This window comes from Aspergillus campestris (genome assembly GCF_002847485.1).
Source record: "Aspergillus campestris IBT 28561 chromosome Unknown P168scaffold_1, whole genome shotgun sequence".
Lineage (NCBI taxonomy): Eukaryota > Fungi > Ascomycota > Eurotiomycetes > Eurotiales > Aspergillaceae > Aspergillus > Aspergillus campestris.
In genome coordinates, this window is record NW_020194336.1 from 4732030 (window position 1) to 4752446 (window position 20417).

Below are 20417 nucleotides of genomic sequence, written 5' to 3' on the forward strand. Positions count from 1 at the left end.
TGAGAATGGAACATCCTCATGCTTATGACTGATTGACCCGTATTGGAAAAAGGACAGTATGATAAAGCATGCAGATTGGAATCTACTCTGCCTTGGTCTCTCATTTCACTTGGAAATTGACGAACAAAAATCCCCCAGCCTTCTATTCTAGCCTCTTCCTCATTCCAGTCCGCCAGACTGCAAGGGATACAAATAGGGAATCCCACATTCTCCGGTTAACATGGCTGTTGTTGTCCGTCTCGGGGTTCTGAATACCAGAACCAGGAAGAAAGGGATTAAGTGGAATCTTATACCATTGAGAAGAACAAGTTTGACAACCGCTGTTGTCCATATATAAACGAGTAGCAGCGTAAACTCCCCCGGCTTCACCAACTAGCAAATCCATTCCCTCCTCCTAGAGTTGACCATCGTAAATCTACTCCCATCACCTCAACATGAAGCTCACACATATTGCAACCGCCCTGGGAATGTCCCACCTCGCAGCAGCCGGCATCGCCGAAACCACCGCCAGAGGACCCTACAGTGCAGCCTTCGACCAACACTGCGGCAACGACCAAACGCAAGGAACGCTCACCGTCGACGGAAAGACGTTTTCCTACTACTGCAATGTCGCCCAGAGCACCGGCAGCAGTCATTACATCAAACTGAGCACTCCCGAAAGGTGCATCGACGTCTGCGACGACGACGATGACTGCGATACGGCGGTGTGGGATCGCTCCCAGGGACAGTGCTGGCTGGGCCAGGGTACTGGGGACCGCGTCCCTTACGCTGGCCGCATGGTCATCGCGGAGCTGGATCCGCTGGCTAAGTGTGAGGCTAGCCTGGCTAAATACAAGCCTGGGGCGCCGACCTGTAAGTTATGGCATTGAAGCTTGTGTGCGACTTCATACTCATCATTCTATGCAGGCGCGGCTAGTGATCGGAAGATCGCAGAGGTGGACGACACGAGCTTCTACCTCGTTTGTGGTCAAGGTATAAACCCTTGGTAGTTGTGAAAGCGGGAGTTATGCTAATTCCATACGACAGTACCCACGACCATGACGAAGCAGACCGGCACTTTCAACAGCCTGGAAGATTGCCTTAGAAAGTGCACGACTGACTCGAACTGCTCGTTTGCATCATTCGAGAACAAGCAACTGCTATGCTACCACAGCGCGGAGGATTTTGTTTCCTCCAAACCAAACAACTATGCAGACTGGGAGACTGGTGTCAAGATTCCTAGGTAGGGTTGGGTCCCTTGTCCTGGTGTCTGTCTATTCACCTAAGAGGGAGCTTGGATCAAGTTGTGGGTCTCAACCCTTGGGGAAGCTTTTTGTGTCTTAATAGGGGATGTCCTGTTCACTGTGGCCGACTTGGCTATCTATATTCGACATTATTATGTTCATTCAGTTAATTAGACGCTTGTATCTTTATCAACAGTATCAGGTATAGTCCAATGTTGGCCCTATGAAAGTACAAAAATCTGGACGCATAACCTTGGTATGAACCATGTAGAAGCGAGTATCAACCCAGCCTCGTTCTTTTCCTCATCACAATCTGACGGAACTAGCATATGGTATGACACGTAATGTGTCGCACTGAGTATAGGATTACGTACGGAGGTCAACAATATCATGATATCTCGAGTCACAGAGTAATAACTCCTTGAAACTGATGTATCACTTCGAGTTTACCAGTGGCGGAACACCTCTTTAGTATTCCGAGTCCTGCAAGGTGGACCATCACTACTTGTTATGTAGGCGCTTTTTTGCTTACTACCTCAAGTATACTTTTGAGTCTAGACGTTATTAAAGTCATCAACTATATAATAAGAACTTCAACACAAATAGTGAAGACAGTATCTATATTATGCCACGGATAGAGAAATGCAATGCTTCAATGGATATATAACACATGAGTACTATACTAATAGCAGGCGCTTAGGTGCGGGACATGTTGTCCATCCAGACAACAGTTCATTCACAAGAGCGAGGTATTATCGACGGATCCACAAGATCTAGGTATAAGCGAAAATTAATTACAGCAGAAGAGTGGCCAGGGCAGCAGCAGAGACCAGACCCCAGACGGAGGCGGACATCGCCACCGCGGCGCTCTCCTCGTCCTTCTCGCCCGAGGCGTCGGCCTTGCCGGAGGTGTGCTTGCCAGGGGCGTTGGACTCGCCCTCGGCGAGGGCCTTCAGGCTGATGCCCTTGACCTCCTTGCCGGTGTGGTCGAAGATGGTCTGCTCGACCGGGGCGGAGGAGACGTCGACGAGCTTGCCGGTCTTGGCGTCCTTGAGGCCGTTGTCGATCATGTCCTGGACCTTGGAGGGGCGCTTGGGCAGGTCGAAGGTGCTGAGGAAGGTGCCGTTCTTGATGAGACCCTCGCCGCACTTGGGGGCCTTGGCGCCGGTCTGCGACTCCTTGGCCGTCTCGATCTTCTTCATGTCCAGCTTGGCGTACTGGTCCATCAGGTTGTCGAAGTCGACCAGCAGGGTGGCGTCGCCGTTGTCCTTGATCTTGACCAGGCCGTACTCGTTGTCCTCCATGGTGTACTCGTAGACCAGACCGCCCGAGAAGGACTGGGACATCTCGTCGCCGTAGATGGCCTGGACCTCGCTGAACTTGCGGGGCTTGACGGCGTTGCAGCCGTACTCGGAGAAGAAGACGGGGATGGACGACTTGGAGAAGTCCTCGGTCAGGATGTCGTAGCCGGCCTTCTTGAAGGTGGCATCGCCGCACCACGAGTAGGAGTTGAGGCCGAAGAAGTCGGAGCTGGCGCTGGGCTCGTCCTTGTCCTCGCACATCATGTAGTTCACGGTGTCGACCAGGATGGGACGCACGTCGGCGGCGGAGTAGCCGACGGGGATGTTGCGACCGACCTGCTCCTTGATATAGTCCTTGATGTCACGCTGGATGGCGCGAATGTAGGCGGGGACCTTCTTGACGCTCTGCTCGTTGATGACCTCGTTGCCGGCGAAGAAGCCGAGGAGGTTGGGGAAATCCTTGAAGGCCTCGACGATGCCGAACACCTGTTCGAAGTAGCCGGCGTTGTAGGTACCCTCGGGGTCGGTGCGATCGAGGGAGCCACCCTGCAGCGGGGAGTTGACATCGAGGATCATGTAGATACCGGCGGCGTTGAAGATGGACACGCATTCGTCATGATCGGCCTCGGGGGAGAGGTTGTAGATGCGGATGGTGTTGATCTAGATCGTGGTTAGTCTAGACGTCCTCGTAGTGACTCCGACATGGAATTAAAAATCAAAGGAGGGTGGCGGGGGACCTACACCCAGACGCTGCATGAGAGCGGCATCACGCAGGCAGCTCTTGGGATCGCTCAGGGGATCCTTGGACTTGGTGAAGCCCGAAGTACCGCCGGGTTGGTAACTGTTCATCATGACACCACGATCAGCACTGTCACCTTCCATACGGAGTAACGCGATCGAAAATCCTTACTCGACGCCCATCACCTGGAAACGGTCTCCAGTTTTACTGTTGACGAAATCGCGGCCCTTGACCTCGACGGGGACCACGGCCGTAGCGGTGGTGGCCAGGGCGCACACCGCAGCCAGGACGCGACCGTATGTCTATGGGGTATCAGTAACTTCATTCTATCTCCCATGATGTTGACCTATATGTAGTCGTAGACACCCACCGGCAGCATGTTGTCGTTGGAGATGTAAGATTGCGATCTGTGAAAATGACCGGACGACTCCTCACCCGGAAGAGTCCTGTTCTTGTGGAGGAAGTGAGAATTAGATTAAGGAGTGATAGCGACGAGCGCAAAAAGCAAGAGCTGCAATATGGAAGTAGCGAGCGTGAAGAACCAGAAAAGAATGGCTGGATCAGTAAAAGAGAGTGGGAGAACGAGCAACGCTGAGGGAGGGAGGAAAAGGGGAGCGGGACATTATAACGGGGTTCTCAACCTCACGATGATTATTTTTATTATTTATTTATTATTTATTATTGTCAGGACTAGCCGTGCCCAGCAATTAATTAAACGACGGACTGAGGACACTAGAAGCTGGGCAAGGGTGGAGGAGCCCCAAGTGGTCCAATGGTTGACTGCTTGGCAGGAACCTGCGACACCAAGAACAGACTACCTACTCCATAGTTGGTTGGAAGGATGGGTGTATTTTTCAAACGGACTGAAGGAAGTGGGATATTCATTCCAATCCTCCCAGGCCGAATCTGAGATACTGTCTTATCAAACCCATAGCTACGTACGACACAGAGCGTGGATCATGGTCTACATCGATGATTCGATCCAATCTTTATTTTACCCGCGCTAAACTACCGATGATCTCTTTTAGAAGTACACCCCATCGAGACGGACGGGGGAAGAAGAAAAGGGGGAGAACACTGAACCGAAGACAACCAGAGAAGCCCAGAAAATGTGGCCCAGACCCTCGTATAGCGGACCGTGAAGGAAAAGGGGGAAGGACAAGGCGAACGAAAAGGACCAAGTCATGGCGCCGAGAAATACCAAGATGATTCCGCCACACCGGCGGCCAAGACGAAAATGCAAATATACAGTGGTACCAGAGACATGAAAGGAAAAACGAAAAAAGAAACAAAAAATACACGCACTCGAGATAGTGGAGATGCTGGGAGACGTCATATGGCAAATATAACCCGACTCATAGGCCGGCAAGAGAGAAGTCTATCTACCACATGACAGATGAGGCCACGGTCCCGAGTGTTGTATAACACAGGAAGACACGGTGGGGGCCAAATCTTGTATGCGGAACTCCGAAGGGTGACGGTGGATCGAGGGTTAAGAGGGCGGAATTCGGATTCGACGGAGAGGAATGTCGGATGTGTTTATTCGACACCGTGGTTGTCGGCACCAGCACCGCCACCGGTGAACGAGCCGACCTGCAGGACGGGGTCCATGGCGACCATCATGGCCAACACCTCGAGCACCTCCTTGGGGACGGTCTTGTCATAGATGGCGATCAGGTCCTTGGGCTGGGGGTAGACCTTGAGGGCCTTGTAGAAGCAGAGAGCGGCCTCGATCTTGTCTGCATCTAGGAGGGATGGTGAGTACTGACTCTTTTTCAAAGAGCTTCAAAGAGAGAGGGGACACATCAGACACATACCTTCACCGCAGATGGACTCGCCCTTGGCGACTTGGCCCATGAAGTAAGCCTCCTTCTCCTCGAGGTCGGTGGGGAAGCCCTCATCCTTGGCCTGCTGCACGACCTGCTTGATGGTTTCCCGTTCGTGGGCACCCTGAGCTTCGACCTCCTCCTTGACGGCCCTGGCCATGCGTCGGTTGTTCCTCTTGAGGGACTTGCGGAAGTCCGGATCCGTCTGTCTCTTGTGATCGAAGTACACGGCGTAGGCTGGAGGGAGAGGCGAATCAGCATCAGTCGATGATTTCTCCTTCTTTTTCTTGTTCTTCTTTCTCCATCAGATTGGTAAGGTTGGCGACACTACTTACCCAGCAAGCCGGTCAGTACCGTGCCAGTGGAGATGGCGACCAACGTTGACGTCTGCATGTTGAGGTCGGAAGGGGGAGTGACTGGAGATGGAAGATCGGAGAAGGAACTCGGGATGGGGAGGATGATAAATGGAGCTCCTATAAGACAATTGAGAGAGTCAAGATACGGATGGTAGTTCGCGTACTGATAGAACGATCGAAGATAGCTGGTCGGCTGGTCGGATAAAGAAAAAAAAGAGCGACGCAAAGATGAGGGGATTATTGTTCTTCCGTCTGCTTACGTAGTTCTCTCGCTCTCTCTCTCCAGGTGGATCCTCAGATGCTCCTCGATACTACCTGATATACCCCCTTCCTCATCCCTCATTGTCTTTCTTATCTTTCTTCCCCCCCCCCCCCTCAATAGTCAACATGGAAGGACGTGGTTTAACCCTTCGAAGCAAGTCGCGTCGTCCTCGTCCTCAGATCAGTGCGCCAAAGCCGATCTCGGGTCCGCTGCCGCAGAACAACAAGGGTGATCCTAGCCAACGGACTGGTTCGACCAGTTCGGGGTCGCGAGACCGTGGTCCACCGAAAGAGAATGCGACCTCCGATCTGGTCAAGCGACGGTATTCAACGCGATTCAATCAACTCCCGGACTTCGATGCCAATGCGCCGCCCGTGCCGGGGCTCCCAGCCCTGCCGGTCGGGTATGGCCTCACCCCGCCGGAGGTGAGCCGGAAACCGTCGATGGAACCGTCGGGGCCCCCGCAGGTAGACCTCGACGCATTGCGAGATCCTAGTCTACCGGTCGATAAATGTGAGGATACAATCACTTCCACACCCTCCAATTGGTGAAATACAACGCTCACTGATGATCATTCCCTAGACGTGGCCAATCTACTCTCCAAGGCCTCGGAAGAGGAGATCGAGGACTACCAAAAGGTCTTACGAAAAGTCAAGAACCGAACGTCGACCGACCTCCAGCAGAATGTATACCAAAACCGCACCCAGTTCATCAAGATCAGCAAGGAAGCCGATAAGCTGAAGAGTGAAATGCGCACGCTCCGCTCGTTGATGGCCGAGTTGACCACGGCCCTGGGACAAACGGCAGTGGGCACTTCCCCGAACCCCATGTCGCAGTCCCCCGATGAGCCGCTACCCAAGCGCAACGGGAACCGCAGCTCCGTCGCCAACCTCGAGAGCATGTGGAACGTCCAGCTGCAGACGCTGTGGAAGACGGTCGAGGGGTCGCAAAAGTTCCTCCCCGTGGTGCCGGGGCGACATATCGTGATGGAGACGGGCAACTGGGCCGAGCTGGACTCTGCCACGTGGAAGCCGCGACGCCCCGTCCACATCGTGCTGCTCAACGACCACCTGCTGGTGGCCGCGAAGAAACGCAAGCGGGTCGACCAGAACAACCCGAACCACCGCGGCCCCGTGCCGACCAAGCTCGTGGCCGAGGAGTGCTGGCCCCTGCAGGACATCGACATGATCGATCTGGGCGCGCACCTCGGCAGCGGGCCGGCCCGCGAAGAGGCCGAAGAGCGCGGCATCACCAACGCCATCAGCGTCCGCGTGGGCTCCAAGCCGTTCACCTACCGCCACGACAAGCGGCACAGCACGGCCAAGGCCGAGCTCCTCGCGACGTTCCGCAAGACGGTAGAGGACCTGCGTCGCACGCTCCGCACGGAGACCGAGGCAGCGAGCAAGACCACCGACCCCTTTGCGTTCATGGGACGACGCCAGTCCGTCTTCCTTCCCCAGCCCGAGGCCTTGGACACCGGGGACGACGGTCGCGACATGCCGGAGGTGCGAATCGACGTCGACGGGAAGCAGCAGAACCTCCGCTGGGTGGAGTCGCAGATCGACGACCTGGACATCGACATCGCGCTGCAGCGGTTTGAAGAGTCAGTGGCCAACATCGAGCGCCTGCGCAAGCTGGCGCGCGGCCTGCGGGGCAACTCGTTCGCGCAGGACGTGATCAACACCAAGGTGGACGAACGCGCAGCCAAGCTGGCGGACGTTCTCGTGCGGGCGCTGGTCGACACACCTTCTTTCCCGCAAGCGACCCAGCGGAAGGTCTCCTGGCTGAGCCGGCTAGGCTTCGAGGACCAGGCGCGCGAGGCTTACCTCGATGCACGGTCTGATGTAGTCACCAAGCGCATTCGGTATGTTCAAACTCTTATGGTGCAATAGCCATGACCCATACTAACCCAGTCCAGAGCCTGCGTCTTCGAAGGCGACCTCCCCCTCTACATCTTCCAAATCTCCTACGTCTACTTCGTGCTCATCAAAAACACCATCAGCATCTACCAGCAGTGCTTCTCGCCCGCCATGAGCAGCGCCTGCATCGGCTGGGCCATGCGGCAGCTGGAAGGGTTCAACACGCTGCTAACGCGGCAACTAAGCAGCGTCCAGCGCGGCACGAGCGTGTGGGACAAGTGTCTGGAGATCGTGCACAGCCATGCGGGTATGCTGTCCGAGGTGGGGGTGGACTTTGGCGATCTGGTGGCCAAGGGGTTGGGGGTGAACGGGGAGGAGAAGAGGGAGAGGCCGAAGATGACGAGGTCGGAGTCGTTGATTTCGGGGTTGGCGGAGGCTGCTAAGGGGTGATTTATCTATTTATTACTTATTATTTATGATCTATTATTATATATGGCATTACAATGCACTATTTCTTTTACCTGCTGTTGTATAGTGGACAATCATGTCTACGTAGGAGGGCTGTTCCCTGGATGGACCACAACCACCCACGTGACATTAGAATAGTATGGAGTCCTGTCCGACCTCAGGAATCAGCATGTGTTACTGATTACTAGAAGGCGGGGTAACTCGTAGCTATGACCATGGTTTTTTGGGACTTTAACTAGCTACTGATATTGATATTGATATTGATACTGATACTGATACTGATATTGTACTTAGTCCGTCGCACCCCATCCTCGGTTTGTTCCGTTCCAGCATTAGTCTTCTTTTCTCCGAAGACAGAGAGCCCACCCAGCAAGTACCTCCATCGGGAACGCCATGAACAAGTGAAGAATAAAATCAGAAACAAAACACAATAAGAAGAGATAAAGAAATAAAACGAGAGAGAGAGAGAGAGAGAGAGAGTATGTGTGTGTGTGTGTGTGTGTGTGTGTGTGAAAGAGAGAGACTATCTCCCCAAAACCTCCACCGCAATCCCATAAGCCCTCTCCCTCCTCACCCAGGGTATTCCCCTCTCTTCTTCTCCCTCCCCGTCTGTCTCCTCCTTAACAAACTTATCCCAAGCATGTCCCACCCCCTCCATCCTCTCACAAACAACAAGCGACTTCCCCGCCTCCTCAATCCTCCCCGCCAGACTCTCCGCATCCAGAGCCATGGTATCCTGCGCGGCAGTCACAATGCCACACACGGGGGGATACCGCGCAGGGTCAGCTAACCCAGGTGACACTCTCGGATCAGCCAGTGCAGAGGGAACATCCTCTCCCTTGAAACCAGCCATGTAGCAGCGGACGAAGAAGACGAGGATCCAGTTGGGGAGCAGCGGACGGGCGGATGAGTCTGGGGCTGTCTTGGGGGGGTCAGACGCGCGCATGTCGACTGCGGGATAGAAGAGCATGAGATGCGAGAATGGTGTATCTGTTGTAGTGGATGTGGTGGTAGCTGTGACAGCGGCGATGTTCCCCCCGGCGCTGAACCCGCTGAGTGCGAGTCGGGCGTTGGGATAGCGTGCGCGCGTCCAGGCGACGGCATCAGCAGCGTCGTTGAGAGCAGCCGGGAATGGATACTCTGGAGCCGTGCGGTAGGAGACGTCGAAGACGGTGTAGCCTGTTGTGGAGCTGATGCGGCGGCAGAAGGGGTCGTCGAGGCCGTGGGCGGGCATGACGAAGCCGCTGCCGCTAAAGTTGAGGAGGATGCGTTGGTTGTTGGTTTGGACGGGGGATTGAGGAGGAGGGTGGTAGATGTGGATTTTGATGGTGCGGTTGGGGTCGCGCGAGGGGATGTGCTCGATTTCGTCCGGGTGGGCGGTTATGGGGCTCGTGAGGCGGGAGAGGGTGCGGAGGAGGAGGGCGATGGTTTTGAGGTAGATGTATCGGAGCATTGTAGGATTGAATGAATGGAGAATGTAGTTAGGAAGGTAGGATTTGAGATGGAGGAGCAGTGTTAAGATTGACGTGTATGGAGAGGAGAAGAAGTGAAGTAGAGAAGAGAAGAGAAGACGAGATGAGAAGATAGAAAGGGAGAGGAAGTAAGAAGAGAAAGAGAAAAAAGAAGGAAGAGAAGTAGAGAGTGGAAGAAAGAGAAGGCAGTGAATGAACGGCGAATTCACTCATGGAAGTCACCGCTATCATCTACACCATACGATGATCTCTCAACTATAAAACAACACTCATATATTTCACTCCTAGTATAGACAGATCAAGTCTGAAATACCCACCTCACATCTTTATCCCCCTGGAACCCATTCTTCGCATCACTGATATCCCCAATCTCCACACTGATCCCCTCTCTCTCCCTCACCTCCGCCTTCCTCTGATTCTCCCTCCGCAAGACCCACCACAACACCGACACAACCCCCACATTAGCCACCAGATACGCCAGCGCAACGCCATGGCCGACAAAGTACCGCGGTGCATATTCCGTCCGGTACAGCTGGGTGCCCATCACGGCGCCCAGATTGCCAATGGAGATCTGCATCGCGTTGGCGATGGCGCGCTTCGTCTGGCCGGAGACGTTGTTGGCGGGCCAGGAGAGCACGATGGCCACCGCGGGGTAGATGCCTGCGGCGGCGAAGATGGTCCCTGCGTAGGAGACGCCGGGGCGGGGGTCGGATAGGAGCATGATGTAGCCGATGCAGCCGAGCATGGAGGAGCCCATGATGAAGGGGGCGCGTCGCTGGGTTTTCTCGGAGAGGATGGCGACGGTGATGGTGAGGATGAAGGCTACGGCGTAGGGGGGGACGGAGAGGAGTTGGGCTTCTGCGGAGGTGTAGCCCAGTTCTTTGATGATGGTGGGCTGTACTTTGTTAGAGTGGTGCATTGAAGGAATGGAAGGGGGTCATACCAGGAATAAAGACAGAGTGTATAGTGGTAGAGACATAGTATGGAACCCCAGCCCATACAGCCAGACCTTGGGATCCTGAAGGGCATCCACCACAGCAGACCAGGAGAACGCCTCGTCTCGGATCGAATCATTATCCGTCTTCAGTCGGTGCTGGATGAACGCGCGCTCTTTATCGGACAGGAACTCGGCTGTCGAAGGGTAGTTGTACACCCAGAGATAGGCAACCAACGACATGACCACCGTCAGGAGACCTTCCTGTTCTCATTAGTATCAGATCAGATTATCTGGTTACAGTAACATACCAAGATAAAAATCCATCGCCAGCCGTTATACCCGCCGACGCCTTTCATATGCGCGATGCCCTAGTCTGTTAGCAGGATCCTATGTATAGTAAGTATACCATGAGACTCACCCACGCGAGAATCCCCCCAAACGCACCCGCCAACGACGCCGCGCTGAAGAACAACGCCACGCGATAATGCTGCTCATTCCGCTTATACCACATAGACAGGTAGAAGACCACTCCAGGGAAGAGACCACTCTCCGCGATACCCAGCGCTACGTTTGTCAGTCCCTCCTGGGCCTTCGTAAGACGGGAGGAGAGACATACCCGTTCGCGAAACCAAATACCCAGGGTAATTCTGCACCACGCCCAGCAAGGTCGCCACAATCCCCCAGATCAACGTAAGCGTCGGCAGCCAAATGCGCGGTGTCGTCCGCTTGAGGATGATGTTGCAGGGGATTTCGAAGACGACGTAGGCGATGAAGTAGAGGGTTAGGCCGGTGAGGTATTGGTTTCCGGCTTTACATTGTATGTTAGAATATCTCATATATATCATATGTAGAATAACATATGGGTAACATACTCATATTGATATCCTCGGTCAACCCCTCCAGTTTTGCATTTCCCACTGTTCGAGTTAGCATATACTTCGATCCCAGGAGTCATGTAGGAGAAATACCATTACTCCGATCCAAAAACGACAACAGATACAGAATAGTCAGCGGCGGAAGAAGTCGCAAGTCAAGCTTCCGTAGCAAAGCCTTCTCATTAATATCCTGGTGTTCTGCATCTCCGAGGGTGCTCTCGCTGGAGGTATTGGGGTTTTTGGCCCAGAGGTCTGACTTCTCCTGTGGTTGTGACATTGTATAGTATAGTAATTGATCAATCGTCAAAGATCGATTTGACAAAGGATTGATTTGTATTATGTACAAGTCGAGAGTGAAAAAAGTGAGCTCCAACCTGCAGATACAACAATCCTTAGATCGAAAGCAAGAACCACATGGCAGCACACCATCACCACCACCCCTCGCGCGATAACCACCCCTCGATAGCGTATCAACCATGCTGATCCTTGCGGAGATGCCCAAAAGGATGATTTCATCCATCGCTAGAACAATACTACTACATCTTGGTAGTAAGTATACTAGATACGATGAGCAATGGGGTCCCGCGATGACGAGATTGGGGTTGCCTTTACCCAGTCATTCTCTTGGACAGGATCCGAAACAGAGATCGAGAGTGGTCAATACTCAAGAAGGTGAAGAGGAACTGATCACGCCATCAAAGTGTGGATGGAGTGATTGTGGTGGATTGGCCTATCATGTTCTTGATCGGGTAGATCGCGGATAGTACCCAGTATAGTATAGTATACAGGACTTGAGATAGTACTCCGTACATTTTATAGATATCTATGAAGAAAGAATCAAGTAAAGGATCAAATAAGTAAAGTAAATATATTATCAATGGTGGATATCGTAGTCCAGTCGCCATTGTCGACAACGCCAATCCGTCCGTTATAAGTTGGGTATCCCGTAGTAGTATCCATCCATCCCATATAATATCCATATCCCAATCCCAGATCATGCCAGATCATATCCATATCCTGCGCCAGATGTCATGCCAGATGACAATCAATAAGAAAAGAAAGAAAGAAAGAAAGAACGCCAGACAGAACACGCCAAACATAAACATAAAACACGCCAAACACAGAACACACACAAAAAACACACTGAACGCAAAGAACACACACACAACACACGTAAAACACGACACACACAACACACACAACACACACACAACACACACATAACACACACCACACAATACACACAATACACCATACATAAAATAAGTTATGTAGGAAATTCATCTAATCTATATCACATGGACTAAAATACTCCAAGCGAAACTACAAAGCTAACGAGACGGCATTCTGCAACCAAACAATCTGGCGGAAAGCAACAACCATCTGTGCCACAGACTTCATCCACAAGCTAAGGCGCCAACACCAACGCCAACAAGGCCATGCGGCAGTACAGCCCATATCGCATCTATAAATCAATTAGTAAATCGTTCGAACCACGGCAGAATAGGGGAAAACTAACCTGTCGGAAATAGGCCGCCCGCTGGTCAAAGTCCACCTCCTCCGCAATCTCCATGTTCCGCGGCAGCGGGTGCATCACCACCATGTGGCTCTTAGCATGCTTCAGCAGCGCGTTGTCGATCACGAAGCTGTTCTTCAGACGCTCGTATTGCCCCAGATCCACGAATCGCTCCTTCTGCACCCGCGTCGAGTACAGCACGTCCGACCGCGCCACGATCTCCGGCGTCAGCTCCTCCGATTCCACCACCAGCTGCCCAGACGCGATCACCTGCTGTCGCACCTCCTCCGGCAGAGACAGGTCCTTGGGCGCCACCAGCTGCACGCGCACGTCGTAGAACTGCAGCAGCTTGATCAGCGAGTGCACCGTCCGGCCGTACCGCAGGTCGCCCGTGAATGTGATCGTCAGCCCCGTCACCGTGCCCAGCTCTTCGCGGATCGTGAAGAGGTCGAGGAACGCCTGCGTGGGGTGCTCCACGCTGCCGTTGCCGCCGTTGATGATCGGCACGGGCGAGAATTGCGCCGCGGTCTCCATGCTGGTCGGCAGCGGGTGGCGCAGGACCACGGCGTCCGCGTAGCAGCCGAGCGTGCGGATCGTGTCCTGCAGCGTCTCACCCTTCTGGGTGGACGAGTGCTGCGTCGCGATGGCCACGGTCCGGCCGCCCAGACGCTGCATGGCAGCGTCGAACGACGCCGACGTCCGCGTGGACGGCTCGTAGAAGAGCGTGCACAGGACGCGACCCTTCAGCACATCGAGCACACCCTCCCGCTGCACACCGAGGCGCATCTCCTGCGCGACGGTGAAGAGCAGGTGCAGGTCCGACCGGTTGAACTGGTTGACGGACAGCACGTGCTTCTGCTTGAACGGCGAACGCGCCAGGATCTGCGTCAGCTGCGACGCAACGTGCGGGACGTTGTAGAGAGGCGGTCCGAGCTCGCTGGTGGCGGGAATGCCCTGGTCCAGCCCCTTGCGCAACTGCCGGCCGGGAGTGCCCGAGACCGAGCCGCGGCGGTCAAACGGCTCCGTGCGGCCATGCACCATAGGAGACATAGCTTTGACAGAGGGGGACGCCGGCGGGATCCGGTGGCCGGACATGTCGGCACCCTTGGGAGCGTCGGGGGAGACCACGCCATCCAGGCAGACCGTCTTGCCCTGGAAGATCACACGCTGCACGGAGCCGTGCACGCTCTTGCCGTTGAGAGGAGACCAATCCGCCGACTGGTACTGGTACGGGCGGTCGACCTCAATCTCGACGGAGCTGTCCGCCTGGTCGTGCAGCTCGAAGATCTTCTTGGGGTTCTCGTAGAGACGCGCCACGATGTCGTCGACCGTCAGGCGACCCTCCGCCACGGCGGTGAACAGCAGAGGCAGAGACTCGGCAATGCCGGCCACGGGAGAAGCCTTCTCACCGGCGAGCTGGAAGGGAACGCTGCTGACGGAGAAGACGTCGATGGTCGCCAGATGCTCCCACAGAGCCTTCTGGTCCTCGGCCGACGGCAGGAAGCTGCACAGCGGGTAGTCGTCGCGGGAGAAGAACAGGCAGAAGATCGACACGTCGCACGTCACCCGGAGGCCCTTCTCCTTGCTCAGCGCAATCAGGTGGATGTCCTCCTTGGACGTCACGCTCATCACGTGGATGTTGCGGCTGTGGAGGCTGGCCAGCAGCAGCACCGAGGCCAGGTCGGTGGACTTGGCGTCGGTGATGATGGGCTTGCTCGAGGGCCAGGCGCCGAAGTGGCTCGTGACCGCCGCGACCTTGCTGATGTTCCCGGACAGGTGGTTGAAGGGGATGAACAGGGAACCCACGTCGCCGGTCACCTGGCCGATCTGCTCCGAGTTGGTCGAGGTGGCCACAACCGAGAAGTTGAAGTCGCAGAACGAAGACTTCTGGGCAGTCTGCTGGGCAACCTTCAACGACCGCGCATCGGTGATCGAGGCGTCAACGCCAACGGGCATGACACGGATCATGCTGAAGCCGGCCGCGATCGAGGCCTTGGTCACCCGCTCGAAGTCGGGCGAGCTCGGGGTCACGAGGTCGGGCACGAAGGCGGCGACGTTGACCAGGCCCGGGAGGATGATGGTCCGGTGGCTAGTCTGATAGTCGATGGTCTGCACGTTGAGCGAGTAGTTGCGGGCGATGGCTTCGATCAGGATCTTCGCGTTCTTGACGTTCGTCACCAGGGGCGTCTGGTAGTCGACGGCCATACGGCGAGTGCGGTAACCCTTGGACATGTAGTTGGCCGGGCGCCGGAAGCGGTTGCTCGAGGGCAGGTTGATGTAGAGATCGATCAGATTGTTGGACAAGTGCTGAGTCAACGAGTACTCCGACTTGATGTCGTCCTCCTGGCCCGCGAGCACCTCCAGGTACTTGACCGGGACGCCGTTCTCCTTCAAGAAATCGGCGGTACCCGCGGTGGCGAACAGGCAGTAACCAATCTGGTGCAGCTTTCGGATGGACGGCAGCATCTCCAACTTCTCCTTGTAGGAACCGATGGAGAACAGGACCTTGGCCTTGGGCAGGCGGAAGCCGGTCGACAGGAGGGCCTTGAGATACGCCTCGTACTTGTCGCGACCGAACGACGCCACTTCACCCGTGGACGCCATCTCCACACCCAAAACGGGATCCGCACCGGACAGACGGGAGAAGGAGAACTGAGGCACCTTCACACCGACGTAGTCCTTGGGGATGCTGACGGGCGGGTACTCGGTGAACGGCGCGCCGATCATGGCCTTGGTGGCCATCTCGATCAGATCAACACCCATAACCTTCGAGACGAAGGGGAACGACCGAGAAGCACGGACGTTGCACTCGATGACCTTGATGTCGTTGTCCTTGGCAATGAACTGGATGTTGAAGGGGCCAGTCACGTTCAGCGCGTTTCCGATCTTGCTGGTAGCCTCCTCGATGCGGCGCACCGTCTCGGGATCCAAGTCCTGCGGGGGCAGGATCAGGGTGGCGTCACCGGAGTGGACACCAGCGTTCTCGACGTGCTCGGAGATGAAGTGTCCGACCATGACACCGTTGCGGGCCACAGCGTCCATCTCAATCTCCTTGGCATTCTCGATGTACTTGGTGATGACCACGGGGTGATCCCGGGACACGTCGGCCGCCTGGTTCAGGTAGTTGGCCAGATCGTGCTCGGAGTAGACGGTGTTCATGGCCGCTCCCGAGAGCACGTACGAGGGACGGACCAGGACGGGGTAGCCGACCTTGTTGCAGAAGCCGGTGGCCTCCTCAATGCTGGTCAGCTCCTTCCAGGACGGCTGGTCCACGCCAATCCGGTCCAGCATACGCGAGAACTTGTACCGGTTCTCGGCACCGTCGATCATCTCCGGGGAGGTACCGAGAATGTGGACGTTGAGGCGATGCAGGGGCAGCGCGATGTTGTTGGGCGTCTGACCACCCATGGACATGATCACGCCGCTCGAGGCTTCGAGCTGGTAGATGTCGAGGACAGTCTCCAGGTTGATGTTCTCGAAGTACAGGCGATCGGCCTCGTCATAGTCGGTACTCACAGTCTCGGGGTTGTAGTTGACCATGACCGTCTTGTGGCCCTGTTCACGCAGAGTGCGGATCGTGCGCACGGAGCACCAGTCGAACTCGACCGAAGATCCAATACGGTAGACACCCGAGCCCAGCACCATGATCCCGTTATCGTTGAACGCCACATCATGCTCCGAAGCGTTGTAGGTGAGGTACAGGTAGTTGGTCACCGACGGGAACTCGGCCGCAACGGTATCGATCTGCTTGACGATGGGGATGATGCCGGATTCGACACGGAGTCGGCGCACCGCCAGTTCATTGGAGCTCAAGAACTTGGCCAGCTGGCGATCCGAGAAACCCAGCTGCTTCGCCTGGCGGATCCAGAGCTTCGGCACCGTGTTGGCGTTGTAAGACGACATCAGCTTGCCAAAGTCACTCAGGCCCTTGAGTCGGCTGAGGAACCACTTGTCGATCTGGGTGAGCTTCCAGATGTCATCGACGCTGTATCCGGCCGCCATGGCGTTGGCGATGGCGAAGAGACGCTGATCGGAGGGGGTCTGCAGCTCTCCCTTGATGGACATGAGCGCGTTGGTCTCGTTGAAGCCCATGTTGTGGAAGTCCACGGAGCGGATGGCCTTCTGAATGGCCTCCTCGAACGTGCGACCGATGGCCATGACTTCACCGACACTCTTCATGGAGGAACCCAGCTGGGTGGAGACACGGGTGAACTTCTTGAGATCCCAGCGGGGGATCTTCACCACGCAGTAATCCAGGGACGGCTCGAAGCACGCGCAGGTGACCTTGGTGACGGAGTTCTTGATCTCGTTGAGGGGGATGCCCAGACCCAGCTTGGCGGCAATGAACGCCAGAGGATAGCCGGTGGCCTTGGAGGCCAGCGCGGAGGATCTTGACAGACGGGCGTTGACTTCAATGATGCAGTATTCCCGGGAGAACGGGTTGAGGGCGTATTGGATATTGCACTCGCCGACCACGCCCAGGTGACGGATCACGTTGACCGCCGTGGTACGCAGCATGTTGTAGTCCTCGTCTGAGAGCGTCTGGGAGGGGGCGACCACGATGGAGTCACCGGTGTGGATACCCAGGGGATCAAAGTTCTCCATGTTACACACGGTGATGCAGTTGTCCTGGGCGTCGCGGACGACCTCGTATTCGATCTCCTTCCAGCCCTTCATACTCTTCTCGATCAGGACCTGCGGGCTGGCGGCGAAGGCCTTGGTGCAAAGGTCCTTCAGCTGGTCCATGTCATCGGCGAAACCGCTCCCGAGACCGCCCAGGGCGTAGGCGGCACGGACGATGACGGGGAACTGGATGTCCTCCACGACCCGCATGGCCTCCTCCAGGCTGGAGGCGGACGCCGACTGCGCGCACTTCTCGTTGATCGACTCCATGCTGCGAGCGAATAACTCGCGGTCCTCGGTGGTGATGATGGTGTCAATGGGGGTACCGAGCACCTTGACGCCGAGGGACTCGAACTCATCCTTGAGCTGGATACCGACCTGGAGGGCGGTCTGGCCACCAAAGGTGACGTAGATGGCATCGGGGCGCTCGTGCTTGATGACCTTGCGCACAAAGTCCGCGTTGACGGGGAGGAAGTACACCTTGTCGGCCAAGCCCTTGGAGGTCTGGATCGTGGCAATGTTGGGGTTGATCAAGATGGTGTAGATCCCTTCCTCCTTCAGGGCCTTGATGGCCTGGCTGCCCGAGTAGTCGAACTCTCCGGCCTGACCAATGCTCAGACCGCCACTGCCCAGGATCAAGACCTTCTTGACGGAGACGCGGGGCGCGGCCTTGATGTTCTCTTCCTTGGTACCGCCGGGGAACGACACGGGCTTTTTCAGCGCGTCGGGGGAAGCGAGGGTGTCCTGGATGGTGTTGATGAACACATCGAAGAGATACTCGGTGTCGCGGGGACCGGGGGTGCTTTCCGGGTGGAACTGGACACTGAAGTAGGGGCGGTTCAGATGACGGATACCCTCGTTGCTGCCATCGTTGGCGTTGACGAACAGCTCCTCCCAGCCGTCCGTGAGGCTGGCGGCGTCCACGGCATAACCGTGGTTCTGCGAGGTGATGTGGCATTTGCCCGAGATCATGCTGGTGCAGGGGATGTTGTGGCCGCGGTTACCGAACTTCATCTTCGCGGTGCGCGCGCCGGACGAGCGGGCAATCAACTGGTGGCCGAGACAGATGCCGAAGACGGGCGTGCGGCCCTCCTCGAGGACCTTGGACAGGTTCTCGACGGTCTTGGAGAGGGTGGCGGGGTCACCGGGACCGTTGGAGACGAACAGACCGTCGTAGTTCTTACCAGCCAGGGTCGGGAAGTCATAATCCCAGGGAACCACGAGGACCTCGACGCCACGGGCCAGCAGGCAACGCAGCTGGTTGAACTTGAGACCGACGTCCACGCAGAGCACGCGGACGGGACGGCCCGAGGGGTGTTTGAGGGCAACATTGTCGGGCGGGGAGTACAGCTTGGGTTCCTTGATGGAGACTATTGGAGAAGACGGTCAGATCGGATTCCTTTTTCCTTCTCTTTCTGCATTGAAAGGTAGTAAAAACTCACCCTCGCTCACGAGGTTCTTCACGTTGGGATCAACCCAGTCCAGCTCCTCGAAGACGGACCTCCAGCTGTCCTTCTCCGTCGGGGCCTCCTCCCGATCGGACTTGGAGAGCAGCATGCGACCCAGCATGCTACCCTTCTGACGGATACGCTTGGTGAGGGCACGGGTGTCCACACCGTGCATAGCGGGAACGCCCTGTTCCTTGAGCCATTGCCCCAGGGACGACTGGGCGAGGAAGTGCGAGTAATCCTCGCCTGCGTAGGAGGCAATGACAAGGGCCGCGATGTGAATCTCCGTCGACTCAAAGTGCTTGGGCAGAGTCTTGAGCAGCTCATCCATGGTCTCCCGGGAGGGAACACCGTAGTTACCCACGAGCGGGAAGGTGACGACCAGAACCTGACCCCGGTAGGAAGGATCGGTGACGGATTCCGGGTAGCCCACCATACCCGTCTGGAAGACCAATTCACCGGACACGCTCTTCTCCGCACCAAAGCTGTAGCCCTGGTAGACGGTTCCATCTTCCAGCTCGAGGGCAAACATCTTCCCACTGCTCCCTCGGACTCGCGAGGAGGCGGGCGGGATCACCGCGCCATTGGTGTTCTCCAAGGACGGTAGGGGATACAATTCCTTGTTGGCCTGAGTGTACGCCACGGGCCCTCCGGTGAGAGGGCTCGAGGGAACGGCGACATCCTCGGATTGAGGCATTGCGGGCAATGGTGAGGGGAGGGGCAAAAGGTCCTCGCGGGGACAAGATCTGTAAAGGGAACACTCTACCGGAGCATCAGCAGCTGTCCAAGATTCTTTAGCAACGACCGTGGGTATGGAGGGTCGAATTGCGATGACAAGAAACTCTTCTTCTGCTGCTTTTGCAAGGGTATGGGTACAGCAGAAGAGAGGAGAGGAGAGAAGAAAAAAAGAGAGAAGAGGAAGAAGGAGGAAGAGAGAGGGAGGAGAAGAAGAGGAGGAAAAGAAGAACCAGAGCGGGAATCCCAAGCATCGGATCGGGAACGGCAGAAAACAAAAATTCTGTGAACCAGCGGAGGGGCGCGGGGGATGTGATTGGACCGTGGGCTCACCGGTCGCGGGGACCATGACTAATTCCGCCCCCGGTCTTCACCGCGAAAGGAAAAAATTTTACTTAGTGAGATTCCATCATGGCAGTTCCATGGATCATCTATCCGGTGTTCTTTTATCTTTATCAATTGTATTATTCTATAATTCCTCTTGTTTTGTTCTGATTTATCATCTAAGAAAATATATAAACCAATCGATTGGTAGCTCATGAAAAAGAAACAAAAAAAAAAAAAAAAGAACAGAAAAGAAAGAAAAAGAAGGAAAAGAAGAAAAAGAAGAAAAAGAAGAAAGGAATGCACGTGAGAGTCCAGATTGAAGCAGTCCCACATTCCCAGAAAAGAACAAATCGCACGAGAGGATCCCGGGGTAATCCTCGCCGTGGATCCGCTTTCACCTGCCAATCCGTCTGGTTGCGGCAGGCGGTGAGGGCCAGGTTTTCTTTCTCC

The 20417-nt window shown here is 55.7% G+C and overlaps 8 protein-coding genes across 8 annotated transcripts; 2 read left to right on the forward strand and 6 right to left on the reverse strand.

Annotated features, from left to right (window-relative positions):
* Window positions 1-434: 434 nt before the first annotated feature.
* Window positions 435-1226, forward strand: P168DRAFT_278835 (PAN domain-containing protein; the record flags this gene model as incomplete). The annotated part of the gene is made up of 3 exons (XM_024835723.1): window positions 435-852; window positions 907-972; window positions 1027-1226. The coding sequence occupies 3 exons, from the start codon at window positions 435-437 to the stop codon at window positions 1224-1226; spliced, it is 684 nt and encodes a 227-aa protein (XP_024697936.1).
* Window positions 1227-1856: 630 nt separating this feature from the next.
* On the reverse strand, window positions 1857-3894 carry gel2 (1,3-beta-glucanosyltransferase gel2). The gene is made up of 4 exons (XM_024840820.1): window positions 3634-3894; window positions 3435-3565; window positions 3266-3365; window positions 1857-3184 (listed from the first exon to the last, which is right to left on the reverse strand). The coding sequence occupies exons 1-4, from the start codon at window positions 3640-3642 to the stop codon at window positions 2018-2020; spliced, it is 1407 nt and encodes a 468-aa protein (XP_024697937.1). The 5' UTR covers window positions 3643-3894; the 3' UTR covers window positions 1857-2017.
* A 332-nt stretch (window positions 3895-4226) lies between these two features.
* On the reverse strand, window positions 4227-4700 carry P168DRAFT_34937 (uncharacterized protein). Its single transcript, XM_024841891.1, has one exon. It carries the CDS (start codon window positions 4597-4599, stop codon window positions 4288-4290), a length of 312 nt encoding a protein of 103 aa, XP_024697938.1. The 5' UTR covers window positions 4600-4700; the 3' UTR covers window positions 4227-4287.
* A 102-nt stretch (window positions 4701-4802) lies between these two features.
* On the reverse strand, window positions 4803-5482 carry P168DRAFT_315353 (TOM complex receptor protein TOM20; the record flags this gene model as incomplete). The annotated part of the gene is made up of 3 exons (XM_024839893.1): window positions 4803-5008; window positions 5081-5326; window positions 5425-5482. 3 exons carry the CDS (start codon window positions 5480-5482, stop codon window positions 4803-4805), a joined length of 510 nt encoding a protein of 169 aa, XP_024697939.1.
* Window positions 5483-5792: 310 nt separating this feature from the next.
* Window positions 5793-8075, forward strand: P168DRAFT_263731 (exocyst subunit EXO84). The gene is made up of 3 exons (XM_024834818.1): window positions 5793-6220; window positions 6290-7571; window positions 7626-8075. The coding sequence occupies exons 1-3, from the start codon at window positions 5833-5835 to the stop codon at window positions 8014-8016; spliced, it is 2061 nt and encodes a 686-aa protein (XP_024697940.1). The 5' UTR covers window positions 5793-5832; the 3' UTR covers window positions 8017-8075.
* Window positions 8076-8276: 201 nt separating this feature from the next.
* Window positions 8277-9650, reverse strand: P168DRAFT_301874 (alpha/beta-hydrolase). Its single transcript, XM_024838579.1, has one exon. It carries the CDS (start codon window positions 9485-9487, stop codon window positions 8558-8560), a length of 930 nt encoding a protein of 309 aa, XP_024697941.1. The 5' UTR covers window positions 9488-9650; the 3' UTR covers window positions 8277-8557.
* Window positions 9651-9804: 154 nt separating this feature from the next.
* On the reverse strand, window positions 9805-11595 carry P168DRAFT_315356 (MFS transporter; the record flags this gene model as incomplete). The annotated part of the gene is made up of 7 exons (XM_024839894.1): window positions 9805-10401; window positions 10450-10704; window positions 10752-10811; window positions 10862-11007; window positions 11060-11251; window positions 11316-11360; window positions 11412-11595. The coding sequence occupies 7 exons, from the start codon at window positions 11593-11595 to the stop codon at window positions 9805-9807; spliced, it is 1479 nt and encodes a 492-aa protein (XP_024697942.1).
* A 646-nt stretch (window positions 11596-12241) lies between these two features.
* On the reverse strand, window positions 12242-19788 carry P168DRAFT_324329 (bifunctional carbamoylphosphate synthetase/aspartate transcarbamylase). The gene is made up of 3 exons (XM_024840821.1): window positions 18900-19788; window positions 12838-18827; window positions 12242-12783 (listed from the first exon to the last, which is right to left on the reverse strand). Exons 1-3 carry the CDS (start codon window positions 19600-19602, stop codon window positions 12727-12729), a joined length of 6750 nt encoding a protein of 2249 aa, XP_024697943.1. The 5' UTR covers window positions 19603-19788; the 3' UTR covers window positions 12242-12726.
* Between the last annotated feature and the right edge of the window lie 629 nt (window positions 19789-20417).